This window comes from Nicotiana sylvestris, chromosome 1 (assembly GCF_000393655.2).
Source record: "Nicotiana sylvestris chromosome 1, ASM39365v2, whole genome shotgun sequence".
NCBI lineage: Eukaryota > Viridiplantae > Streptophyta > Magnoliopsida > Solanales > Solanaceae > Nicotiana > Nicotiana sylvestris.
In genome coordinates, this window is record NC_091057.1 from 166215452 (window position 1) to 166238998 (window position 23547).

Consider the following 23547-nt stretch of genomic DNA (forward strand, 5'->3'; position numbering starts at 1 on the left):
AGTGTAGGCTCGAAAATAACATCCCTGCAACTAAGATCGTTGTTACAAATAGAATTGGATCTCTTTCAGGCTATGACAGGATAGTACCTCGACATAAGCCCAAAAGCATCATCCCGACGGTCAAAGCCGTTATCAGGGTCCTACTCTACCTATGTGACATTAAATTCCCTAAGAGTCGAGAACTCATCACATGGGAATCTACTACTTTGCACCAAAATTATGAAGAGCAAAACAGGAAAGGAAGTACAGAAAGCATATGACAATGGAAAATCCCTCTTTATACAAAGTTACTGCACAAATAGCCGCAGATTACATACGGCTAAAATCAATGGAGTCCAAGAAAAAAAAACAATAAACAACAACAGAAAAGAAAAAAAAAAGAAGACAAAAAGAGTCTTTCACTCGGCACCATCTCCAGGAAGTCCTCCCTCATCATCCCCGCCCTCATCAGCCTCTGGTGTCGCGGAGTCATATCCACAGTTAACACGAGCCTCTCGTTCCTTCACCCGTGCTCCTTCATACGTGGCCTCGGTAACATTTCCCGCCTCCCACGGACTCTTATATATATCCCGCTGGGCTTCAGCATGAACCCAAAGCTCGTGCAAGTGGCGGGGAACAGCGGCATATGAAGACTCGACTTAAGCCAACAATTGCTCCTTTTCGCCCTCTAGAGCGTCGACCCGATCCCCCAAGGTTGATGCTTCCCATTCGATCTCACCAATGCATTCCTCAAGCCTCGCCTCCCTTAGCATGGCTGTTGCCCTCTCCGATTCCTGCTCGGATTGGAGGACGCAGATAGTGTTCTCCAGGGCCGCCGCCCTTGCCGAAGCCGCTCGATGTTCTCCAACCCGGTAACCTTTCTCTCCAACTCGTCCAATTTTCCCATCCACTCCGCGCTCATCGCCTCGACCCGGATAAGGTTCTGATCCATCTCAGACTTCATTGACCTCAGCTTTCCCTGAAGATATTCATACTCTGCAGCAAACCCTTTGCCTAACTCAAGCTCCTCGTCCTTTGCATGAAGTTGCTCCTCGAGCATGCTACTTCTGGGAATGGCCTCCATCAATTTCTGGTCCCTCTTCTCCAGTTCCTCGCCAAGGGATCAAGCACCAGGATTCTCCTTCAGGCGCTCATGCATCTCACGACACTTATTGCGATAGCGCCGATATTTCTCCAACACCTTCAGGAAAATCTTAGTCCGAATGTCAGCCCTACGAGCGCTCTCAATATCCAACATGTACGTCTGAAAAACGAAAAGATGGGTTAAGACCATATCGTCAAGAAAAATAAAAGGAACATGAAAGAAAGGCAGAATGTACCCTCAAGCCCATTGCGGCCATTTGATGCATTAAGTCAATATCAGGAACATTCCGAAGGGCCTCATTCTCGATAGCGGAACACAAAATGTCGAACTGCGGCACCAGATCCTCCGTGTCCCCCAAGAGATTAATATTCGATGAGATCTCAAGAATAAGGGACGGGCCTCCCGCATGAACCACCAAGCGAGTAAGACCTTCTTCAAACATCCTAACATCATCGGGATCGAGGTCCGACTCAAATTTGTAGTCATCGACTACGACGCCTTTTACCCTCTCAACAGCCGAGGAGGAAGCACGACCAGGTATTAAGGACGAAGGCCCGTTCGAAAAAACAACAGCAGCCTCAGAAATCTGAGCCCCCATCGCGGCAGGTTGCTGATCAATGACAATGGCAGAAATCTCCATCGATGGGGCAGATACAACGGCTGGCTCTATCTCTACAGGCAGAATGGTATCAACCCTCGCCCCAGATTCCGCCAAGGGAGATTCTTCCTCTAGATGTATTATAGCCGGAGATGTTGTTCCGGACTCCACTCGTCGCCTCTTGAACGACCCCTCTCCTTCCTCAACACGGGAAGATTCATCAGCCGGGTAAGCGGCACGACTCAGAACCTTAGTTTAAGAGGTGGCCTCCGTAGGTATGACCACAGTCGTAGACTCAACTGAAGTAGTCCTCGACGAAGGTCGAGCTGTAGACACTACAGCAGGGCGAGCAGACGATGCAGGCTAGCAAAAAGCTAATGGAGGAGCCCCCGCTCTCCGCACTCTCCCTGACATCGACGAATAGCACATACGAAATCAAGTAAAAAAGGAAAAGGGAAAAATAGCGAACAAAAAAACATCTCACCTGTAAGAGGCTTGCATCCATATTTCTCATAGAAGGTCGACCATGTGCAGATCCCTGCCGTCTGAGGAAGGATAACACTCACCCACTCTCGGATACCTTCAACAGGTGCAGTGGGTAGTTTCGCAGCTGTAAAAACATAATGGTGTTTAGTACTACAACGGAAAGCGGTAGGACATCTCTCTCACTAAAAGTATAGAAACTTACGTGCAAAGTTCCACTTCTCAGGGAACCCCGTAGGATCCGCCACAAGGTGCTCGGTCCGTACATAGAAGTAATTCTCATAAAAGCGACGGTTATCCCTATCGTCCATCTTTACCACCAGACTCTTCGACCCTCGATAACGCATGTGAATCATCATGCCGCGAATGAGCTGAGGGGCGAAAATACTGAGCATGTGCCCCAAAGTGATCTCGCGACCGGCGAGCTCCACAAACTTGAGCAGCATAATGAACAGTTTATACAGGTACGTTGAAAGTTGAGCGGGGAATACCTTATAATAGCGGCAAAAATCTACCACCAGGAGTGGAAGAGGAAGCGTGTATCCAACAATGAAGAGGTAGGCGTAGAACACGCAATACCCTGGACGGTCAAAATGGACTATGTCGTCCCCCACCGCTTGCAGTATTTCGACGTAGCGAGGAATTCTCCACCTAGCCTTTAAATCTACGATCCCCTCTTCATTTATAATAGAGGAGGCAGGTTCCGGCTTCTCCCTAGTGGGTCTGTAGAAGTCAGTCCATGCTTTCCCAAGGCGAGGCAAGATCTAGGCCACCGATGGGATCTCCTCATCCTCTGCCACTTCTGCTCCTCCGGTGGTCAGAATATCACTTTCGGACGCCGGAATTGAGACATGGAGGTTAGCACGAGAAGAATCACCAGCCATTTGTGTAAATTTGGTAAAGCAAATGGATAAAGAAAAGGAAAGATAAAAGTTTTCGACTAACTGGGGAAAATTAAAAATTCAAAGTATCAGAAGGAAAGAATATTCGCAAAGTTCTTTCAAGTAAACCGCAAAGGAGTGTGCCAATCGAATGATGTATTCCTTCTATTTACAAGAGACATAAATCCCCAAGCACGAAATCCAAGAGTCACCAATCGAATCTGATAGGGCATGAAAAGTTTCACTTTCCTGGGAACGTGTGTCAAAATGGAGGCAACCACGAACAACGTTTCGATCCAAATGACGTTTCGGTTCTGAAACAGCCGCAACGGTCCAAGGGTATTAAAAGAGCGTTGTTACCTTACTTGAGCCTAAGGATCATACCCAAGGGGCAGGTAGTCAGATTTCTCTATGATATGTAACAATCATAGTCCGTCCGCCAGGCCCGACAAGGGACAACCCCGGCGGACGGAGGGACTAACTGTATTGGTTCAAATCTGACCGCTACGGTTGATCCAACCGACATCCCGTCCAAGCGGCGAGGCAGTGGAAGACGACATGGTTTATTCTAAAACCCGTACTTACAATACCCGCCAAGTCAAAGAACAACGCTCAGGGGACGACGAAGGCGGACGTAGAAGGAAAGTGTATCGAACCAAGTACATAGCAAAGATGCCATAATTATATATATGGGGGAAAACCTTCTAAAAAGGGGGGCTTCTTCTCTCTCTCTTTCCTCTTCCTTGTAACCTTCATAATAGAAGGAAGAAAAAAGCAATCTCCAAGGGAGCATGTAAAATGTTTTTCTCCATCGATTAATGGGAGGCAAAATCAAAAGCTTCAATAAGATTGTTCACCTCTATTTCGTCTTATGCATTATTTTCTAATTAAGTTCATAGATCTGGAGTTTATTACGTTTGACTAAGATTTACCTCTTCATCTTCTTTAATTGATTTAATCAAAAAGATTTCAATATCTTTTGGGTCAAATAATAATATAATTAGCTTATTAAACCTCTTAGTTAATCGATCATATTTGGATGACGCTATATATTTCATGGCCCTACAAGTTTTCTTTCATTTTATCTAATGGCTAAAGGTTTGATTCTCACTCGTGTGGTCAAAACCTTGGAAACATAAAACTAAGGACTATAGTCTATGTATATTTTAATAAAATTGAATGTAGTCTAATCTAAGGTATTATATTTTTGGTTTTATTTAGATTAAAAGAATATAAGAAACTACCAAATTTCTGGAAAGAAATTGTGTTTTAAATGACAGGATGTCACCCCGACATACGGCATGGTGGGTGTTCATTGTAAAATCAGTTTGTTTCTGTGGCTTTAAGAAGAAAGGAAGCCCTATTATTTAGTGTTCTTATCTAATTATAAATTAATAAAAGATTATTAAATTAATAAAAGGGTACTGAATAATTAAAGGAGTCAAAGTAGAGGTAACAGGACTACTTGAAGTTTGAAAGTAATGCTAATCATGGTTATTTTCTTAGAACGACTTTATGACCTTAAAAAGTAGATTTGGTCAAGTGCTCTCTTCCTTCATCTGAAGAGCTTTTTTTTTTTTTTTTAGTTTTATTTATGAGGGAATATTTTACACCAAGTTATCGGGAAAACATGTTGTAATCTAATTTTATATAGAAAAATTAGAATGCGTGTAGTATTATAATACATAATCATCTAATTCCTTTTTTTTTGGTGGGAGGAAAATAGTGTGAATATAAGTATAACCATGAGTTCAACAAAATTTAGTGCTTCAGTCGATGCTACCCTGTCAGCTCAAAACACACACTGTTAATTCTGAATCCGTCAATAGAAAATAAAGAAATTTGACTGTGTGATTTGGTATGCCTAAAATAAGCGCAGAAAGATCCACACACACACATATTCCTCACTACTCCCTCATTTTTCATCCCACTTCCTCCTGCGTATAATAAAAATTAACAAAATAAAACTTGATTTGAAGATTATGACCCTAAAAAATCCTTAAAAAAACATCTTCATTTCCTAGAAATTTAATTCTGTTAAATAACGTAATATTTGCACCACGTGACACTAAAATTAAAAGTAGATAATTGCTCTAATACTAGTTTGCTTTGAGGTCAAGGTTATCAGGAACAAGGTACGAATAAAAAAGGGCATGATAAAATTGTAGATAGCATAGGAACTTCATTTGTTGAGATGTAACGTAAATCCCTTTTCTTTTTTGTTCTAATGTTATAGATATATAGTTGGTCGATATAGCAGCCCCTGTATAACAAATTTTAAATTCCCAAAAATCTTTCGGACACGGAATGAAAGTCCAACACAAATAGAAAGTAACACCATTGAATCATCTCTTCTAGTAAAAGTAAGATGACAGTTTTTAGTAGAGAAATTTTCATAAAGCACTATTGTTTAGTAGTTATTAGCTATTTATAGATACCATTTGTTATATTACGGCTTGTAGATACATTTTCTGTAATTATAAGATGTATTTGATGTATTTAAGCTACTGTATTCATGAATACAATAGCAAAAATAGGCGTGAATCAGGGGAGGCTAGCTAATCAGTTATTGTATTCGACTATATTCACGAGCCGTATTCGTGAATATAGTAACGTAAATTGCTTAAAAAAAGGACCTGTCAACTATTTTAAAAACGGAAACAGAATCAATTAACAAAATAGTCTCCTAATATAACTCAACTAACACAATTATATCACCCATAATCTGTAATTCACGCTTCCAGAAAGATATTCAATCCGAAAAATAGCAAAAAAATAGAGCAATCTCTGGATTTTCTATTCTCCCTTTTTTCTATTGTTCCAGTTTATACCCAGTTCTGTTTTCAACCACGAAAAATCGAGATTGATACAATTGTATACAGAAATTCGATTTAATTCGAGTTTATATATGACAAGTTTAACCGTGTTATTATGTCATTCTGGCAAGTGAAACGGTGAGAGTAACTACGTCAATTATTCGATTGAGGGAATACTGATAAAGGAGTATGTGTCGTATAATGATTTGGTTGCGTCAATTTCTAAGCAACTGGACATAGATTTGAGCTCAAAGTCCATTAAATTCAATACAAAGTAGAAAGAAATTGAACGCCAATGAAAATACACAATGATATGGGTTACAGGGTGTATGTAGAGTTGAAAAAAAAGAACAAAGAATTCGGAATGTATCCTTTGTGCATAACAACAATTGACAAAGAAGTTGTAGCCGGAGGTAGTTTAATTCAAGGTAACATTGTGCAAATAGACGAAGAAGTTCAAAGGTATAAATTTTATTACAGATAATACACTTGCTGTTGATGTTGTCAATTCAGGCTAACCAATTGGGGTGTTCGAACTGGACAAGGATTTGATAAATTCAAAAGCTAAGCAAAGGGAGGTTATGGCTGGAGAAGTATATAAGGATAAGGCTACATTAAAAGAGGTGATGGAGCATTATGCTATATCTGAAAGGTTTCAATTCCGGGTTGATAGGTCTAATGCTATCAGGTTTGAGTGTTCTTAATTATTCATTATTTTTTTGTATATTGTATTCATGGTAGGAGTTGTGAATGGTATATAGATGTATTTAGGTGTATTTGGGAATTTTTACTTGACCTTCACATTTGTACTTTTCTATTTTTTTATGTATTTCAAATACATGTATTCTTTTGTATTATACTGGTAAAAACTTATTACAGTGGCTCTCACTATTTTTTTAGATGTATTAGTTGCATTTAAATATATGCATATAACTATAGGCGTATTCAGAAATATTTAAATGTATACCATTGTATATATTTGTGTTGTATGATAATTTATATATATAGATGTAATAATATATTCAAATGTATATGAGTGTTTTTTTTGTAAGCATTTATACTGATCATATATATATTGATAAATTCTTTGCAGCTATGAATTATTATGTATGTTAGAAAATTGTGAATGGAGGTTTAAGGCTTATAGCATTAACAAATCACAACCATTCAAAGTGAGAGAGTTCAATGATAAGCATACATGTCCGTTGAAGGACAAGATATATGAGCAATACCAGGCAAGTAGCAGCCTTATAGGTTGTATGATTACGCCCAAGCTTACTAATCATAAGAGGAAATACACCCCAAAGGATATAATTAATGATGTGAAATAAGATTTAGGTGAAGATGTTAGCTACGTGTTGGCGTGGCGGGCTAAAGAAAAGGCAATGAATTTTTTGAGAGGTAAATCGGCTGATTCATACAAAAAATTATCAGGATACTTATATATAATAGATATGACATATCCCGGTTCGCACATTAGATTGGTAAAATGGCCAGAAAATAAGTTCATGTATGTGTATATCTTTGTATGCCTTTATAAAAGGGTTCGAGCATTGTCGACCCATTGTGGTTGTGGATGAAAGTCACCTAAAATCTTATTACACCGGAACATTCGTCTCGGCCAGCACGTTGGATGGTACAGGTGAGTATGTGGATTATAATAAAATTTGTTAATATTAATACCTATGTCAAATAAAATGAGTTCCATTTTAAAGATTGAAATACATATTTTAAAAATATGTATGCAATTGTCTTTACAGGTGATATATTGCCACTAGCATATGGTGTTATTGATTCAGAGAACGATGCTGCTTGGTCGTGGTTCTTTGATCAATTCAAGAAAGCATATGGTGAAAGGGAAAACATGTGCATCGTTTCAGATAGGAATGAGAGTATCATCAAATCTGTATCGAGAGTGTATCCAGATGTATCATATTTTGCTTGTATATGGCATCTGTGGAATAACGCATATAAGAAATTCAAAAAGAGCCATGTAGAGTTGAGCGAGATATACTTCTCGATGACAAAAGCATACACACAGGCTGAATTTGACAGTCTAATGGAGAAGGTGGAGAAGGTAGATATTAGGGTGAAAGATTACTTGGAGTTAGTTGGATACAAAAAGTGGGCTAGGTTGTATGCACTTGTTAACAGGGGATGGACAATGACGTCAAATATTGCTGAGTCAATCAATGTTGCACAAGTGTCAGCAAGAAAATTGCTAATATACGACTTCCTCGAAGAAGTTAGGAAGATGTTTGGATGTTGGAATCGCAGAAACTGGAAAGTAGCTACACAGACATACACAACTCTTGAAAAAGAATTCCAGGAGATGCTTACTTTGAATGAGGCAATGTCTACACGCATGACCGTAAGTTTTATTTTTATATGTTATTGTATCATATATTTAGCCCGTGTACAAGGTTTAATTTTTTCTAACACAATTTATACTATTTGAAATACAGTCCATATGTTTAGTGTATTGTTAATTGAATTTAATATTTTTGTTTCTATCCATATGCATTTCATAAGCATATATTTAATGTATATAAATATATTCAAAAGGTAAGATATCATTATTTTTGAAATAGGATGTATTCTTCTGTATTCAAACAATTTCATTGTATACAACTGCATATTTCTGAATTCTATATACAAAAATATATTTGTATTAAATACATATTTGATTTAATCCATACTGCTGTAAATTTAATACGTCTATTATATGGTATATAAATGAATTTTTTTTGTTTATATGTGTTCAAAACTTATAGGTCTATGTTTAAATGTAGGTGGTACCATCGACTGAATACTTGCATACAGTGAACGATGAAGAGAGGCAGTACACCGTGTGCCTGTTAGAGAGAAAATGTATTTGTGGGAGGTTTCAAGTTAACGAATTACCATGCCCGCACGCTTGGGCTGTATTGAAGAGAAAGTTTCTAATGCCAGAAGATTATTGTTCTAACTATTACAAATCAAATTCTACTGTAATGACATACAATGTACATGTGTATCCGTTGCCGGACTGAAATAAATGGAATATACCAGCACATATTTTAGAGAAAGTTGTATTACCACCCAAATGGAAAAGACCTCCTGGAAGGCCACAGAAGAAACGCGATAAGCCATTTAGTGAATTGTTGCAGCAGAAAAATCAACATTCATGTAGCATATGTGGGCAGGGAGGACATAATAAGAGAACGTGTAGAAATGCCCCAAGTAGGACTTAGTTCACATTCTGACTTGTATTAGTGCTACAACGATGTGTCATAGATTCAAGTGACATTTTAAAATAATACATTTTGGATTTTTTCGTGAATAGATTCTAGATATAGTTAGTTAGTGTATTCGATTTTTGTGTGAATACATAATTCAGGGTACACTCATAGTCTATATTCGAATACGTCTGACTACATACGGAAAAAAACTGTTATAAACATATGAATATGAGTGTATTATAAAAAGATTTCATGTGTCATTCAGCAATACATAAGTCATTCATTTTTTTGAATACATCTAAATAAATCTAGATACAAAATGTGTTTGGATTTGAGATTGTATAATCTTTCTAAATATACAAACCAAACAAATACATCTGTATACATATGAATACAGTCTGTTAAATTTTGCTAAACACTACTTATTGAATACATTCGAATACATCCTGTTTAATACATACTTATACAATCTATTATACACTGTGTCTGATTTGAATATACAAATCCAACCAAATACATCTGAATACAGCTACATAGATTTGATTCCATATGAATATACCTGTTTACAACAACAACAGACCTAGTTTGATCTCAGCAGGTGGGGTAAGGGTGGGCATCGGTCGGTTATTATGAAAGTACGGTTCGGTTTATCAGTTTTCGGTTTTGTAATATTAATAACCAAATCAAACCAAAGTATTTACGGTTCGGTGCGGTTTTTTCAAAGTTCGGTTCGATTATTTCCAATTTATTTTTTTGGTTTTAAACGGTTCAAGACAAAAGCTGGCCAGACAGAAATACAAAATTTAGTAATGACACGCTAAAACAACTAGGACTACGTCCAATTCCAACACAATATCAGACAAAATGAACCATGAGCAAAATGACAGTGAAGTCCAAGAATTCATCAATCAGCACATTTACTCCACAACACAACTCAAAATGGACTTATCAGGTTCTGTTTCAATCATATTGGGATTGCTTGTTCCGATTCTTCAAGAGACATTTCGCCAAATCCTAAAGAGAATTTCTGGCATTATGGACTGGAAAGTAGAAAGAACAAACAAGAATTTAAGCAAGAGGTTAGATGAGATAGTGGCAAAGAGGATGGAGGAAAAAGATCATAGTTCAAAGGACTTCTTATCGCTTATACTGCAGGCAAAGGAGTATGAGAAGTTAGCTAAGAATGTTTTCACCTCAGATTATATCGGTTTTTCTGTTTAATCGAAAACCAAAATACAAAAACCGTAAACCGCACTGAAAAATTGAAAATTAATAATTTTCAAACCGTGCACCGACCGAAAAACCAAAACCGAAAAACCTAAATTCACGGTTCGGCCGGTTTTTTCGGTTCGGTCGGTAAATGCCCACCCCTAAGGTGGGGTCTGGGAAGGGTAGTCTGTACGCAGACCTTATCCCTACCTAATACAGGTAGAGAGGCTGTTTCCAATAGACCCTCGGCTCAGGAAGGGCAAGAAGAAGAAGAGGAAATCAAGGAAGAAAGAAAGATGGAAGATAAAAGAAAAAGGGAGAGATAAAGGATAAGTGGTACCAAATAATAGCAATAGAGAATACAATACCTGAGGCGAACAAAACCACATAACGTAATAAAAATCTAAGAATATGAAGGGACATGCATGCTACTAAGACTATGGATGAACAACTATAAATTTCCTACTAACCTTCTACCTTAATCATCGACCTCCATACCCTCCTATCAAGGGTCATGTCCTCAGTGAGCTGAAGCAGTGCCATGTCCTGCCTAATCACCTCTTCCCAATACTTCTTAGGCCTACCTCGACCTCTTCTCAAACTCTCCATGGCCAACCTCTCACACCTCCTAACAAGAGCATCAATGATTTTTCTCTTAACATGTCCGAACCATCTCAGCCTCGACTCCCGCATCTTGTCCTCCACGGAGGCTACTCCCACTCTGTCCCGAATAGCTTCATTCTTAATCCTATCTCTCCTGGTACATCCATACATCTATCTCAACATACTCATCTCTGCTACTCTCATCTTCTGCACGTGGGAGTTCTTGATTGGCCAACACTCAGCCCCATGCAACATAGATGCACCAAGGCACCTCCCCTTGGATGTGACGCGACACTACATCCATCGCCAAGGCAAATAAAAATGGGATAAGAGCCGATCCCTGGTGCAACCCCATCACCATAGGGAAATGCTTTGAGTCAACACCCACAGTCCTCACCCGAGTCTTAGCATCATCATACATATCCTTAATCACACTAATGTACGCTACTGGAACACCGCTAACCTCCAAACACCTCCACAAGACCTCCCTCGGAACTTTATTGTATGCTTTCTCAAGGTCAATAAACACCATATGCAAATCCTTCTTCCTCTCCCTGTACAGATACACTAATCTCATTACCAGATGAATCACTTTCGTAATCGAACGCCTCGTCATAAATCCAAACTGATTCTCGGAAATAGACACGCACCTCCTCACCCTGGCCTCCACCACCCTCTCCCAAACCTTCATAGTGTGACTCAATAACTTGATACCCCTATAATTATTGCAATTTTGGATATCACCCTTGTTCTTGTAAAGCGGAACCATTGTACTCCACCTCCATTCTTCGGGCATCTTCTTTGTCTTAAAAATAACATTAAACAACCCAATAAGTCACTCCAAACATGCCCGCCCCACGCTCTTTCAGAATTCCACCAGGATTTCGTCTGGCCCCATCGCTCTGCCCCTGCACATCTTACACATCGCCCCTTCCACCTCCTTTATCGTAATCCACCTACAGTACCCAAAATCCCATCGACTCTCGGAGTGCTCCAACTCACCCAGCACAATGCATCTATCCCCCTCTTCATTCAACAGTTTATGGAAGTATGTCTGCTATCTTCTCCTAATAAGTGCATCGTCCATTAACATTTTTCCATCCTCATCCTTGATGCACTTGACTTGGTCTAAGTCGCGAGCTTTCCTCTCCCTCACCTTGGCCAACCGGTACAACCTCTTGTCCCCGCCTTTGCCCTCGAGCTCCTTGTACAAACGAGCAAACGCCTCGTTCTTAGCCATCGTAACTGCTAACTTCGCCTCTTTCTTTGCTTTTTGTAACACTCCCAATAAGCCCTTTTTTCCTCCTCGTTTGTACTCTTTACTAGCTTCAAATAAGTAGCTTTCTTAGCTTCTACTTTACCTTGAACCTCTCCATTCCACCACCAGTCCCCTTTATGACCCCCAGGAGAGCTCTTCGTGACCCCTAAGAACTCTCTAGCAGCTACCCTAACGCAATCTGCAGTCGTGAATCACATACTAGACGCGTACCCTTACTTATCCAGGCCCTCATAGACAATAACTTCTCCCCTAACTCCTGAGCTTTGTGCTTGGTCAAGTTACCCCACTTGATCTTAGGTTACCTGCTATCACACCTCCCTTTTACCTACTACCGGAAAGGGTATAAGAGAGTTTTCTCCAATTTAAGTGACAATCAAAATGGGATTATTTTATTTAGAAATCAAAGTCGCCACTTCGGATGATTTATGGTGTCCCAAGTCACCGGTTTAAATCCTGAATCGAGGAAGGTTGACTATTATCTTATGGTCTGCGAACACAGAAATCCAGATAAGGAATTTTGTTAACCCGGGAGAAGGTGTTAGGCATTCCCGAATTCCGTGGTTCTAGCACGATCGTTTTGATCATACTTGGCTTATTAAATTGTCTAATTACTCATTTTAGAACCTATGTGCATTTGCCTCTTTTAACTAAGAAATTATCTTAAAACAGGTCACGCGTTCGTGTACCCATTTGTTTGGCGCATCAAAAATTATGTCACGCAAACGTGTCCACAATTAATAACGCTTTATTATTATTAAGAAAGTTTGGTCGAAGTTGCGCGAACGTATACTCCAGTTTTGTTTTTAGAATCGTAATTATGTCACGCGAACGTGTACACAACCACGATAGTTTGATTAAATGCGTGCCTAAAAGAAACATTTCTACGGATGTTTATTCTTAATAATCTAATTACAGCATTGGTGAGGGTCATAAGTGATTTAATTAAATGGCACACCTCAATCTAATTAAAAGAGTTACTCTAACCAACGTAATATGAGGCCACTCTTGCACAACTATTAGCTGAAAGGAAAATGGTATTTGTACTAGGCCTTTAAGTATTTGGGCCACGTCTGTTTTGGGCTTTTATCCGCATAAATGGTTTAAAAAGAGAACTAGGCTCGAAGGCGAGCCCAAGGAATGAGATTAAGCAAACGTCCGCCCATCTCCAAACGACACCAAAATCCAGGCCCAAAGTAAGCTAATTCTGATGAAAAGAAAAGGCTGAGGGGCGTGGGACTCAAGATCGAGTCCAAACAGAGCGGAGGAAACATCTGAAGCCTAAGAAAGCTAGTTGAGCCCATTTGACTCTGATTAACATGCAACAATATGATGTACAAAGCTCTAAATGCTACAACGCCCAGATAACCATATCACACATCTAAAAGAAACACTGTTTTGAATTTAATTGAATTAGTAACATAAGGATAAGGCTATGCAGCGTTCAAATCTCAATTTAGCTCAAGCTGAATTATAAACAATTTGATGAAATTCACACCTCAATTTAACCTTTCTAATACAAACAGTAGTGGAAATCTTACACAATTGGAATATTTAGCACTTGTCAAACTAACAACTTATTGCTTCTCAAGAACACAAATGTTCAAACCATACTATAGAAAGAAATAAGCCAATAGATTGTAATGTGACCAACCCTGAATCTGAAAATCCATACTGGCTTCAACAATCTTAAACAAAACCAAAAAAAAAAGTGTTCAACCTAACTTAGACCCCTACTTCAAGAAGTTCAAACATTCTACATATCCAACAAACAAAGCCTTAGCCAATTTACAAACCAACATGCTAAACTAGGATATTGATCCAGACTTACAAGCGAGATTCAAACCAGTAACATAAATGAGCAAATAAAACACATAAAGGAAAACTAAACTACTACAGAAACTGAATGATCTAAAAGAACATAATAATAGAATTTAACAAGCAACATCAACAATGGGATTTCCAATGTTGGATTACATATTTGCACTTCAACATGTCATTCAGGGTCCAAGAAATACCTGTATGTCAAAACAGAGCAAATGAAAGTGAAGGTTTCAGCAATAGTAGGAAACAGGGACCAAGCAACAGATCAACATCAGGATTTTGCTTCTTTTAAACTCTTTTTGAACCCATAAAACCCAGAAATTTCATGAAGAACCCTTTAAGTACTCTAAGAAGAAGAATCAGAAAACAATTTGAGGCAGACTGATCAAAGGAATGTAGAGAATTTTAGGGTATTTTTTAGAGTGTCAATTTTCAGAGAGTGATTTTTTTGAGTCTAAATCCCTCTGTGAAGTCTGTGAATAGGAGTCCCTTTATAAGGGAGAAAAATCTCAGCTCCTCTCCCATGTTCCCTCTCCCCAGAAAAAGAATATTTCCTAACCAATTTTACAGCTGTCCCTTTCTTATCCAATCCCAGCACCTTTTTTACAACAAATCGGGACAGCTAGTGCTATTCTAGAACCTTCCTAAAACAACCAGCCCAGAATTTCATTTTTTTACTTTCCAGTTAACCCCCATCAGACTTTATTTCTTGCAAATAACCCCCTCAAACTCGACCTAATTTCTAATTTTCAGACGCCCTAAATTTCCATATTACCTTAACCCCCTCAAATTTCAACAAACAAATGGATATGAGCAATTTTAGCCAATCACACTACTTAACAAATAATTGATAACTTATGCAACTAATTAGACATACATGCACTAACTGATTATGCACTAAAACAAAATATATTCACCGAATTTGGATATCAATCCGGCCAAGACAGGCAGACCAAACAAGAATCAATAATTAAACCTAAACCATGCAATTAGCTATTTCCTAACACACGAGACCATCCTAACAAACCACAAATTGTTGCTACTTGAATTTCTTTATCCGGTTAAAAAGAGAAAGAGAGAAAACGAAATAGAAAAATAGAAGGATCGGGAAAGGAAAATAAAGGAGGAGAAGAAGAAAAGGAAACATAGAAAGAAAAAGAAGAAAGGAGAAACAGAAATACCTAAAATAGGTAAATAGATGGTTGTCTTGAACGGACCTCCGACATTCTCCAATTTAAACCAAAATTAGTATTAATCGAATGTTCTTGTTGAGAACAAACGATCAATACAAGTTTCAGGTCAAATCGTTCTTGGAAACTTAGAAGAACTGGAATAGATCTTTCCTTTTTTTTAGATCTAAAATTGGTCGGATTTTGTGGCGATTTTGTAAAGTTGATATGGAATTAAGGCTTAGGAGTGTGAGGTGTGAATTCAGGGATGTTTGGAGGCATTTAGGGAGTTTCCACCGACAGAGAAGGTGAGGGGTTTGGGGTGGCTAGGGTTAGGATGTTTGAGAGAGAAAGAGACAGAGAAATGAAGAGGTTCGATGAGGTTTGGGGGATTTGGGGGGGGGGATGGGGGAGGTTTTGACAATTATAAGGAAAGGGGGAAGTGAGTTCCCAGCCATTGGATCATCAAAGATAAACAATTGGGATGAAACGTCTCAAACGACGTCGTTTCAGGGTGAGGCAGGATTGGATCGGATATGCTGGAATTGGGCTGGGTCGGATTGATGGGAAAAAGGGGTTGGGCTTTAGCATTTGGTCCAAACAACAACCCTTTATTTTACTAATTCTCTTTTTCCATTTGTTTTTCTTTTCCTTTTTAATTAATTAAAACACCTAAATTAACCTCAAATTAATCTAAGTTGTAAAATTAAACTAATTATCAAATTACAAAATTTATAAAAATTACGTGATTTTTATTAAAAGGTAAAAATGTAAAATGATCCATTTTTTGTGATTTTTATTTTTTAATAAAACAAATAATTAACTCATTAATCCTAAAAATGTAAAAACAAAACCTAATTGCAATGCATGGTATTTTTGGAATTTTCATGATTTTAACAAAAATAAACATGCACAGAAATGCAAACAATTAGCGCAAATTCCCACAAAATTCTATAATTACTATAGGGCAAAAATCACGTGCTCACAGCTTCCCCTCTTTGCTCGAAAACACGAAGAGTTTTCGTGCAAAGATAAATTAAGTGGATACAAGCGATTTTTGCTCGTTTGAATACTCCGTGGGAAGAAATTTTGAAAGATTTGACCGCACCTTGCTTCCGAGGTTGCCTACATATCCTTGGCTATAAAGGAATCAGGTCAGTGTAGTTCGAGAAGTTTTGGTAGCTGGGACTACCGGGAAGTTGTGATTTCACTGTTGCTGCTGCTGCTACAGCTTGCTGAACTCCTTATTACACCAAGACAAAATAAAAGAAGGTAGACTAAACTATGATCTATGAATTAGAAGAATCCTATCTATAATCTTCAAACTTGATCTTGCAGTTTCTGCTGCTCTATTGACTTGTACTCTCCAGGTGAGATTCCTTTGCTACTGCCTTGAATTGCATTCTGAAGTGAATTCCCTTATTCTCCAGGTGGCACCTGATTGCGAACATTTGTACTGTATTCCCTTGTTCTCCAGGTGGGCGCCTAATTACCAAAATTTGAAATGTATTCCCTTTGTTACCTTAAACTGTTTTCCCTTGAAACCTGTGATGTCTTCCTTTGAAACTTGAACTGCTTTCCTTATTCTCCAGGTAGGAGCCTGATTGCCAAAACTTGAAATGTATTCCCTTGCTCTCCAGGTGGGTGCCTGATTGCCAACATTTGAACTGTATTCCCTTGTTCTCCATGCGAGCGCCTGGTTACCAAAACTTGAATTGTATTCCCTTTGTTACCTTAAACTGTTTTCCCTTGAAACCTGTATTGTCTTCCTTTGAAACTTTAATTGTATTCCCTTGCTCTCCACATGGGCACCTGATTGCCAAACTTCAACTGTATTCCCTTGCTCTCCAGGTGGGCGCCTAATTGCCAAAACTTGAACTGTATTCCCTTGCTCTCCAGGTGGGCGCCTGATTGCCAAAACTTGAACTGTATTCCCTTGCTCTCCAGGTGGGCGCCTGATTGTCGAAACTTGAATTGTATTCCCTTGCTCTCCAGGTAGGCGCCTGATTGCCAAAACTTGAACTTCTTTTCCTCAAAACTTGACTTGTTTTCCCTCAAAACTTGAACTGCTTCTCCTTGTTCTCCAGGTGGGCGCCTAATTGCCAACACTTTAACTGTTTTTCCTTGAGACTTGAACTGCTTCTCCTTGTTCTCCAGGTGGGTGCCTGATTTCCAACACTTGCACTACTTTTCCCCCAAAACTTGCCTTGTTTTCTCTTGTTCTCTAGGTGGGCTCCTAATTGCTGAACTCGAACCGTCTTCCTTTCCTCTGAAACTTGAATTGTTTTCCCTTGAAGCTTGAACCATTTTCCCTTTTCTCTAGGTGGGTGCTTGATTACTGAGCTTGACCCACTTTCCTTTGAACTTGTGCCGTCTTACCTTGTTCTCCAGATGGGCGCCTGATCGCTGAACCTGAACTGCTTTCTCTTGAGACTACTTTTCCTTGGAACTGTCTTCCCTTGTTCTCCAGGTGAGTGCCTGACTGCTGAACCTGAATTGTCCTCTTCTTGAAACTGCTTTTCTTTTGAACTGTCTTCCCTTGTTTCTCCAGGTGGGTGCCTGATTGCGTGAGCATGAACTACTTTCTATTCTTGAAACTCGCATTGTTTTCCCTTATTCTCCAGATGGGTGCCTAATTTCGACAAAACAGATAAAACAAAAGAAATTTTTCTGCCCCAGTTTGATATTAGGAACATCTGTGAGTGTCAACCGATTCTTGTTATCAAATGAATTCTAAACTAAATTCCTTTATCCTGAAAATTTCAGATCAAGCCTCATCTCAAAAGTGAAAAACTTAAATGCCGAATTATACTTTCCAAAATTAGACCTCTCGTCAGACCTTTTTCATTTGCGAGGGTCTTAAAACTTACTAAATTCTCTTATCCAGGGGGATACTGGAGCTTACTACCGAGCATGTTTGGCACCTGCTTTCCTCACGGAGGGTTTCTCCGAAACAAACGAAATTTCCTGCCCCTGTTTCAACCAAAGAAAAATCTTGTCAGTTTGAAAATGTGGTGGTTAGTTTGCGACATTCTTGCTGAGGGTGGCCTTTCCACTGCCGTACTTTGTTATGCTCAGCTGCATCTGACTGACAAAGAGTTATTTCACCTTCTAATTGAACCTTAACCACAAAATTTTGAATGACCCGAGCGCCCTATAATCGACCTGCTGTTTTTAATATGTCTGTCTCTCCCTCATCTGAACCTCTGTGTTTCTCCCCCACAATTCACGAAACCACTTGATCACTTGAACCTCGGCTAACACCTTATTTTCCATTTTTCATTGTGCTATTTCTGGTATGCTGTGGCCACACTTTGCTTCCGTGCAATTTGAAAGTTGGTAATATGCTTTGCAATTCTTTCGTTTGCTTAACAAGGCTAACATCGAAAAAGCCTTAGAGAAATAGACCCAAAAGGAAATGAAATGCAATGACTTCGAGAGTTATGAATAGAGAAGAGAATTAAAACAGAAGACTATTTGAAGAAGAAAGGGAAAAATGACTTATCTGAGTGAAGCTGCTGACATCAATGGTCATGACATGCACTTCGAGTTAATCATCCTAGTCCATTCAGTCAATCTTCTTTCAGTCTTCACACTTTATGCTTGAGGTTCCCATAATCCGACTCCTTTGCAAAGTCAACAACCTTATTTGGCTTGCGGTGCCCTGAATGGTTTTCACCAGAAAACCTCTCTCATTTATTCATCTCTCAACTCACCGTTACCTTACGATTCCCGTGAGAGTTTTTACCAATAAGACTCTCTCATTTTTTATTTTTTCTACTTAGACCGGAGTGTTTCCCCTGATATGAATCACACCCCTACTTGCTCGACTTGGCATCTCCCGAAGACTGATCAGAAGGTCTTTCTTTGAACCGTAATGTGGGCTTTTGGATAGGGTTAGAAAGAAAGGGTATCACAAAGGCTCAAAATAGCTTGAATGAGTTCAAAATTACAACAACACAACTTTCCGCCCCAGTTTCTTTGCTTGGGGACTTTTGAATTTTTATTTTGATGGGACCGAACCATAAGGCTGCCTACGTATCCTTAAAAGGAATCAGGTCGAATGTAGTTCATAACATAGGAATTTCTTTGTTTTTGTACTTTTCTCTTTTCTTTCTCTTTCTCTCTTTTTTTATTTTCCTTTCTCTTTTTCTTTTTCCTTTCTCTTTTTTTCTTTTTTTCTTTTTCTTTTTTTCTTTTCTCTTTTCTTTTCTTTTTTTTTCTTTTTCTCTTCTCTTTTCTCTTTTCTTTTTACTTACCTTTTGCGTTCGTGCTTCTGAATTTTGCTACTGATTCCAAAAGAGGGGTATGAAAGGGAATAAATAAGGCTCAAAGGGGTAACGAAGGATAAAGTGTTTAGATAGCAGAATAAAATGCCTTCGCCATTCCAATCTTCAAAATAAGCCAAGTACAAATAACAATTAAACAAACCAAAGAAATCATACATAATATCTTTTGACTGCGTCAGAATTGATAGCCATGTCTACACATTTGCCTTCTATATCTGTTAAATACAAAGCACCATTGGACAACACTCTTGTTACAATGAACGGTCCCTACCAATTTAGGGCGAACTTGCCTTTCGCTTCAGCCTGATGTAGAAGGATACGTTCCAATACTTGCTGACCCATTTCAAACTTTCGCGGGCACACCTTCTTGTTGTATGCTCTTGTCATTCTCTTTTGATACAACTGGCCATGACACACTTCTGCCAATCTTTTCTCATCAATCAAACTCAATTGCTCCAGACGGGTTTTGACCCACTCATTATCATCAATTTCGGCTTCAACAACAATTCGAAGGGATGGAATTTCAACTTCCGCGGGTATCACTATTTCAGTGCCATATGCCAACAAATAAGTAGTTGCACCTACTGAAATGCGAACACTAGTGCGATAACCCAACAACGCAAAGGGCAACTTTTCATGCCATTGCCTCAACCTTGTACCATTTTCCGAAGTATCCTTTTATGTTCTTGTTGGCTGCCTCAACTGCTCCATTTGCCTTGGGGCGGTACGGGGTGGAATTTCGATACGTAATCTTAAACTGTTGACATACCTCTTTCATCAGATGGCTATTAAGATTAGCACTATTATCTGTGATGATCACCTTTAGGATCCCGAACCGACAAATGATATTGGAATGAACAAAATCGACCACTACCTTCTTGGACACAAATTTGAAAGTTTTAGCTTCAACCCACTTAGTAAAGTAGTTAATGGCCACCAGAATAAACCTATGCCCATTGGATGTTGCTGACTCAATTGGTCCGATGACATCCATACCCCAAGCAACAAAGGGCCATGGTGCGGACATTGTGTGCAATTCAGATGGCGGAGAATGAATCAAATCTCTGTGTACTTGGCATTAATGATATTTGCGCACAAAACCGATACAATCTCGCTCCATGGTAAGCCAATAATAACCTACTCGGAGAATTTTCCTTGCCAGAACATACCCATTCATATGTGGCCCGCAAACCCCGGAATGCACTTCGGTCATGATAGTTGTGGCTTGTCTAGTATCTATGCATCTTAACAATCCAAGATCTGGAGTTATTTTGTACAAAACTCCTCCACTGAAGAAATATCCACTTGCCAAACTTCAAATTGTTCTCTTTTGATCCCCCGTGGCTTGTACCAGATATACCCTCGACCTGATGTACTCCCTGATATCGTGGACCCAAGGTTCACCGTCAAGTTCTTCTTCCACCATATTACAGTAAACATGCTGATCACGGACCTGAATATGAAAGGGTCAATATAAGCCTTATCTGGATGATGTAATATCGACGCCAGAGTAGCCAATGTGTCAGCAACCTCATTGTGGATCCTAGGGATATGCCTGAACTCCACTGATCTGAACCACTGACAAAGATCTTATACACATTGTCGATACAGTATGAGCTTCAAATCTCGAGTCTCCCATTCTCCCTGAAACTAGTGCACTAACAGATCTGAATCTCCCAAAACCAACACTTCCTGGATTCCCATGTCCACAGCTAACCTTAACCCCAAAATGCACGCTTCGTAGTCTGCCATGTTGTTGGTACAATAGAAATAGAGCTGAGCAGTGATAGGGTAGTGGTACCCTATTTCAGAAATAAGTACAGCTCCTATTCCAATGCCTTTCATGTTAGCGGCCCCATCAAAGAAGAGTTTCCAATCAGGCTTTTCATTCTTCTCAACCTCGTCAATATGCATTACCTATTCATCAGGAAAGTAGGTCCTCAAAGGTTCATATTTTTCATCCACCGGGTTCTCGGCCAAAGCTTGGGCTTTCATCACCGTCTGAGTCAAATATACGATGTCAAATTCTGTGAGCAAGATCTGCCATTTTGCAAGCCTTCCTGTGGGCATGGGCTTCTAAAAGATATACTTTAAAGGATCCAGGAAAGAAATAAGGTAAGTAGTGTAGGATAACAAATAATGCTTCAACTTCTGTGCTACCTAAGTCAGGGTGCAACATGTCCTTTCAAGGGGTGTATACTTAACCTCATAAGATGTGAACTTCTTGCTAAGATAATAGATGGCTTGCTCTTTCCTGCCAGTGATGTCATGCTGACCCAACACACAACCAAATGAGTTATTCATGGCTGTCAAATAAAGAATCAAAGGTTTGTCGGGTTCCGGCGGGACCAACACAGGTGGGTTTAACAAATACTCTTTGATCTTATCGAATGCTTCCTGGCACTCATCAGTCCATTTAACCACAACATCCTTCTTTAGCAACTTAAAGATGGGCTCACAAGTGTCGTGAGCTGAGCGATAAACTTGCTGATGTAGTTCAGCCTCCCTAGCAGACTCATCACCTCGGTCCTGTTCTTTGGCGGTGGCAATTCCTGGATAGCTTTGATCTTTGACGGATCCAACTCAATGCCCCACCAACTGACTATGAACAATAACAGTTTCCCAGATGGAACACCAAATGTACACTTTGTAGGGTTGAGATTAAGATTGTACCTGCGGAGCCTCTAGGAAAACTTTCTCAAATTTCTGACGTGGTCAGACTGCTTCCTGGACTTTATGATCATATAATCCACGTAGACCTCAATCTCCTTATGTATCATGTCATGGAATATGGTAGTCATTGCCCTCATGTAAGTTGCCCTAGCATTTTTCAAACCAAAGGGCATGACCCGGTAGCAATATGTTCCTCACGGCGTGATGAATGCCGTCTTTTCCACATCTTCCTCATCGATTAAGATCTGATGATACCTCGCATATCAGTCCACAACAGACCCAATCTCGTGCTTGGTACAACTGTCAATCAAAATGTGGATATTTGGCAGTGGGAAATTGTCCTTTGGACTTGCTTTGTTGAGGTCACAGTAGTCAACACACACTCTAGTCTTACTATCTTTCTTTGGCACAGGCACAATATTGGCTAACCACGTGGGATACTGCGTGACTCAAATGACCTTTGCATCAAGCTGCTTTGTGACTTCTTCTTTAATCTTCACACTCATATCATTTTTGAACTTTCTCAACTTCTGCTTGACGGGAGGGAATGCTGGATCAATTGGCAATTTGTGGACCACCAGATTGGTACTCAAGCCTGGCATGTCATCATATGACCATGCAAAAATATCCTTATATTCCTATAATGCTTTAATTATTTCTTCCCTGATTTGTGGTTCAAGATGGACACTTATCTTAGTTTCTCTGACATTATCTGGATCCCTTAGATTGATTGCTTCCATATCATTCAGATTAGGCTTGGGTTTTTCTTCAAAGTGATTTAGTTCCTTACTAATCTCTTCAAAGGGCTCATCCTCATCATATTCTGATTCTTCATCACACTCTATTTCTTGGATTATTATTTCAGAATTAGATTGACTTTTATGATTTGGCCAAAAATTCCTCATGCATGTGATGTCATTGAAACCAGCATAAAAAGAATTGTACAGAGAAGAAAGGAAACAAAAATAAAACTATCAGGAATGATGGAAAAAGGGGAATTGTATTTCATTGAAAATAAAAGATAACAGGGTTTGTACATCAACAAGCAAAAAATTAAAGTCTAGGTCTAGAATGACTCAGATAGAAAGGAAAACAAAACAAACTACCAAGGCTCCTTCCGAGTAGGGAGAGGAGTAGACTTCCAATTGTTAAGCTTTACATTCGGCCCGACGAACTGCACGCCTGCTTTGCTAGAACCTTCTCCAACTTCTACCATGTTCACATCATCAAACAACCTTTGGAACCTTTCAATTAACTCTTCATCAATGTCAACCACAAAACTTGGAACTATCGTCACGGGGCGCTTCTTGGCACCGAGCTTGACAAAAGACCTGGAGAGACGCGGGATAGGCTTCAGAAGTGCCCACGCCTTCAGTTTCAACTTTCTAACCCTTTTCACATCTGTCGCTGTAGATTTGAAT

General features: G+C 39.3%; 1 protein-coding gene across 1 annotated transcript; it reads left to right on the forward strand.

Annotated features, from left to right (window-relative positions):
* Positions 1-6157: 6157 nt before the first annotated feature.
* Positions 6158-8894, forward strand: LOC104242582 (uncharacterized). The gene is made up of 4 exons (XM_070156090.1): positions 6158-6290; positions 7406-7504; positions 7623-8233; positions 8655-8894. The coding sequence occupies exons 1-4, from the start codon at positions 6158-6160 to the stop codon at positions 8892-8894; spliced, it is 1083 nt and encodes a 360-aa protein (XP_070012191.1).
* Positions 8895-23547: the final 14653 nt, after the last annotated feature.

Coding starts and splice junctions, on each gene's coding strand:
- LOC104242582 (XM_070156090.1), top strand. CDS start 6,158: ATGAAAATACACAATGATATGGGTTACAGGGTGTATGTAGAGTTGAAA. Junction 7,505..7,622: donor CAGCACGTTGGATGGTACAG/GTGAGTATGTGG, acceptor TTGTCTTTACAG/GTGATATATTGCCACTAGCA. Junction 8,234..8,654: donor CAATGTCTACACGCATGACC/GTAAGTTTTATT, acceptor GTTTAAATGTAG/GTGGTACCATCGACTGAATA.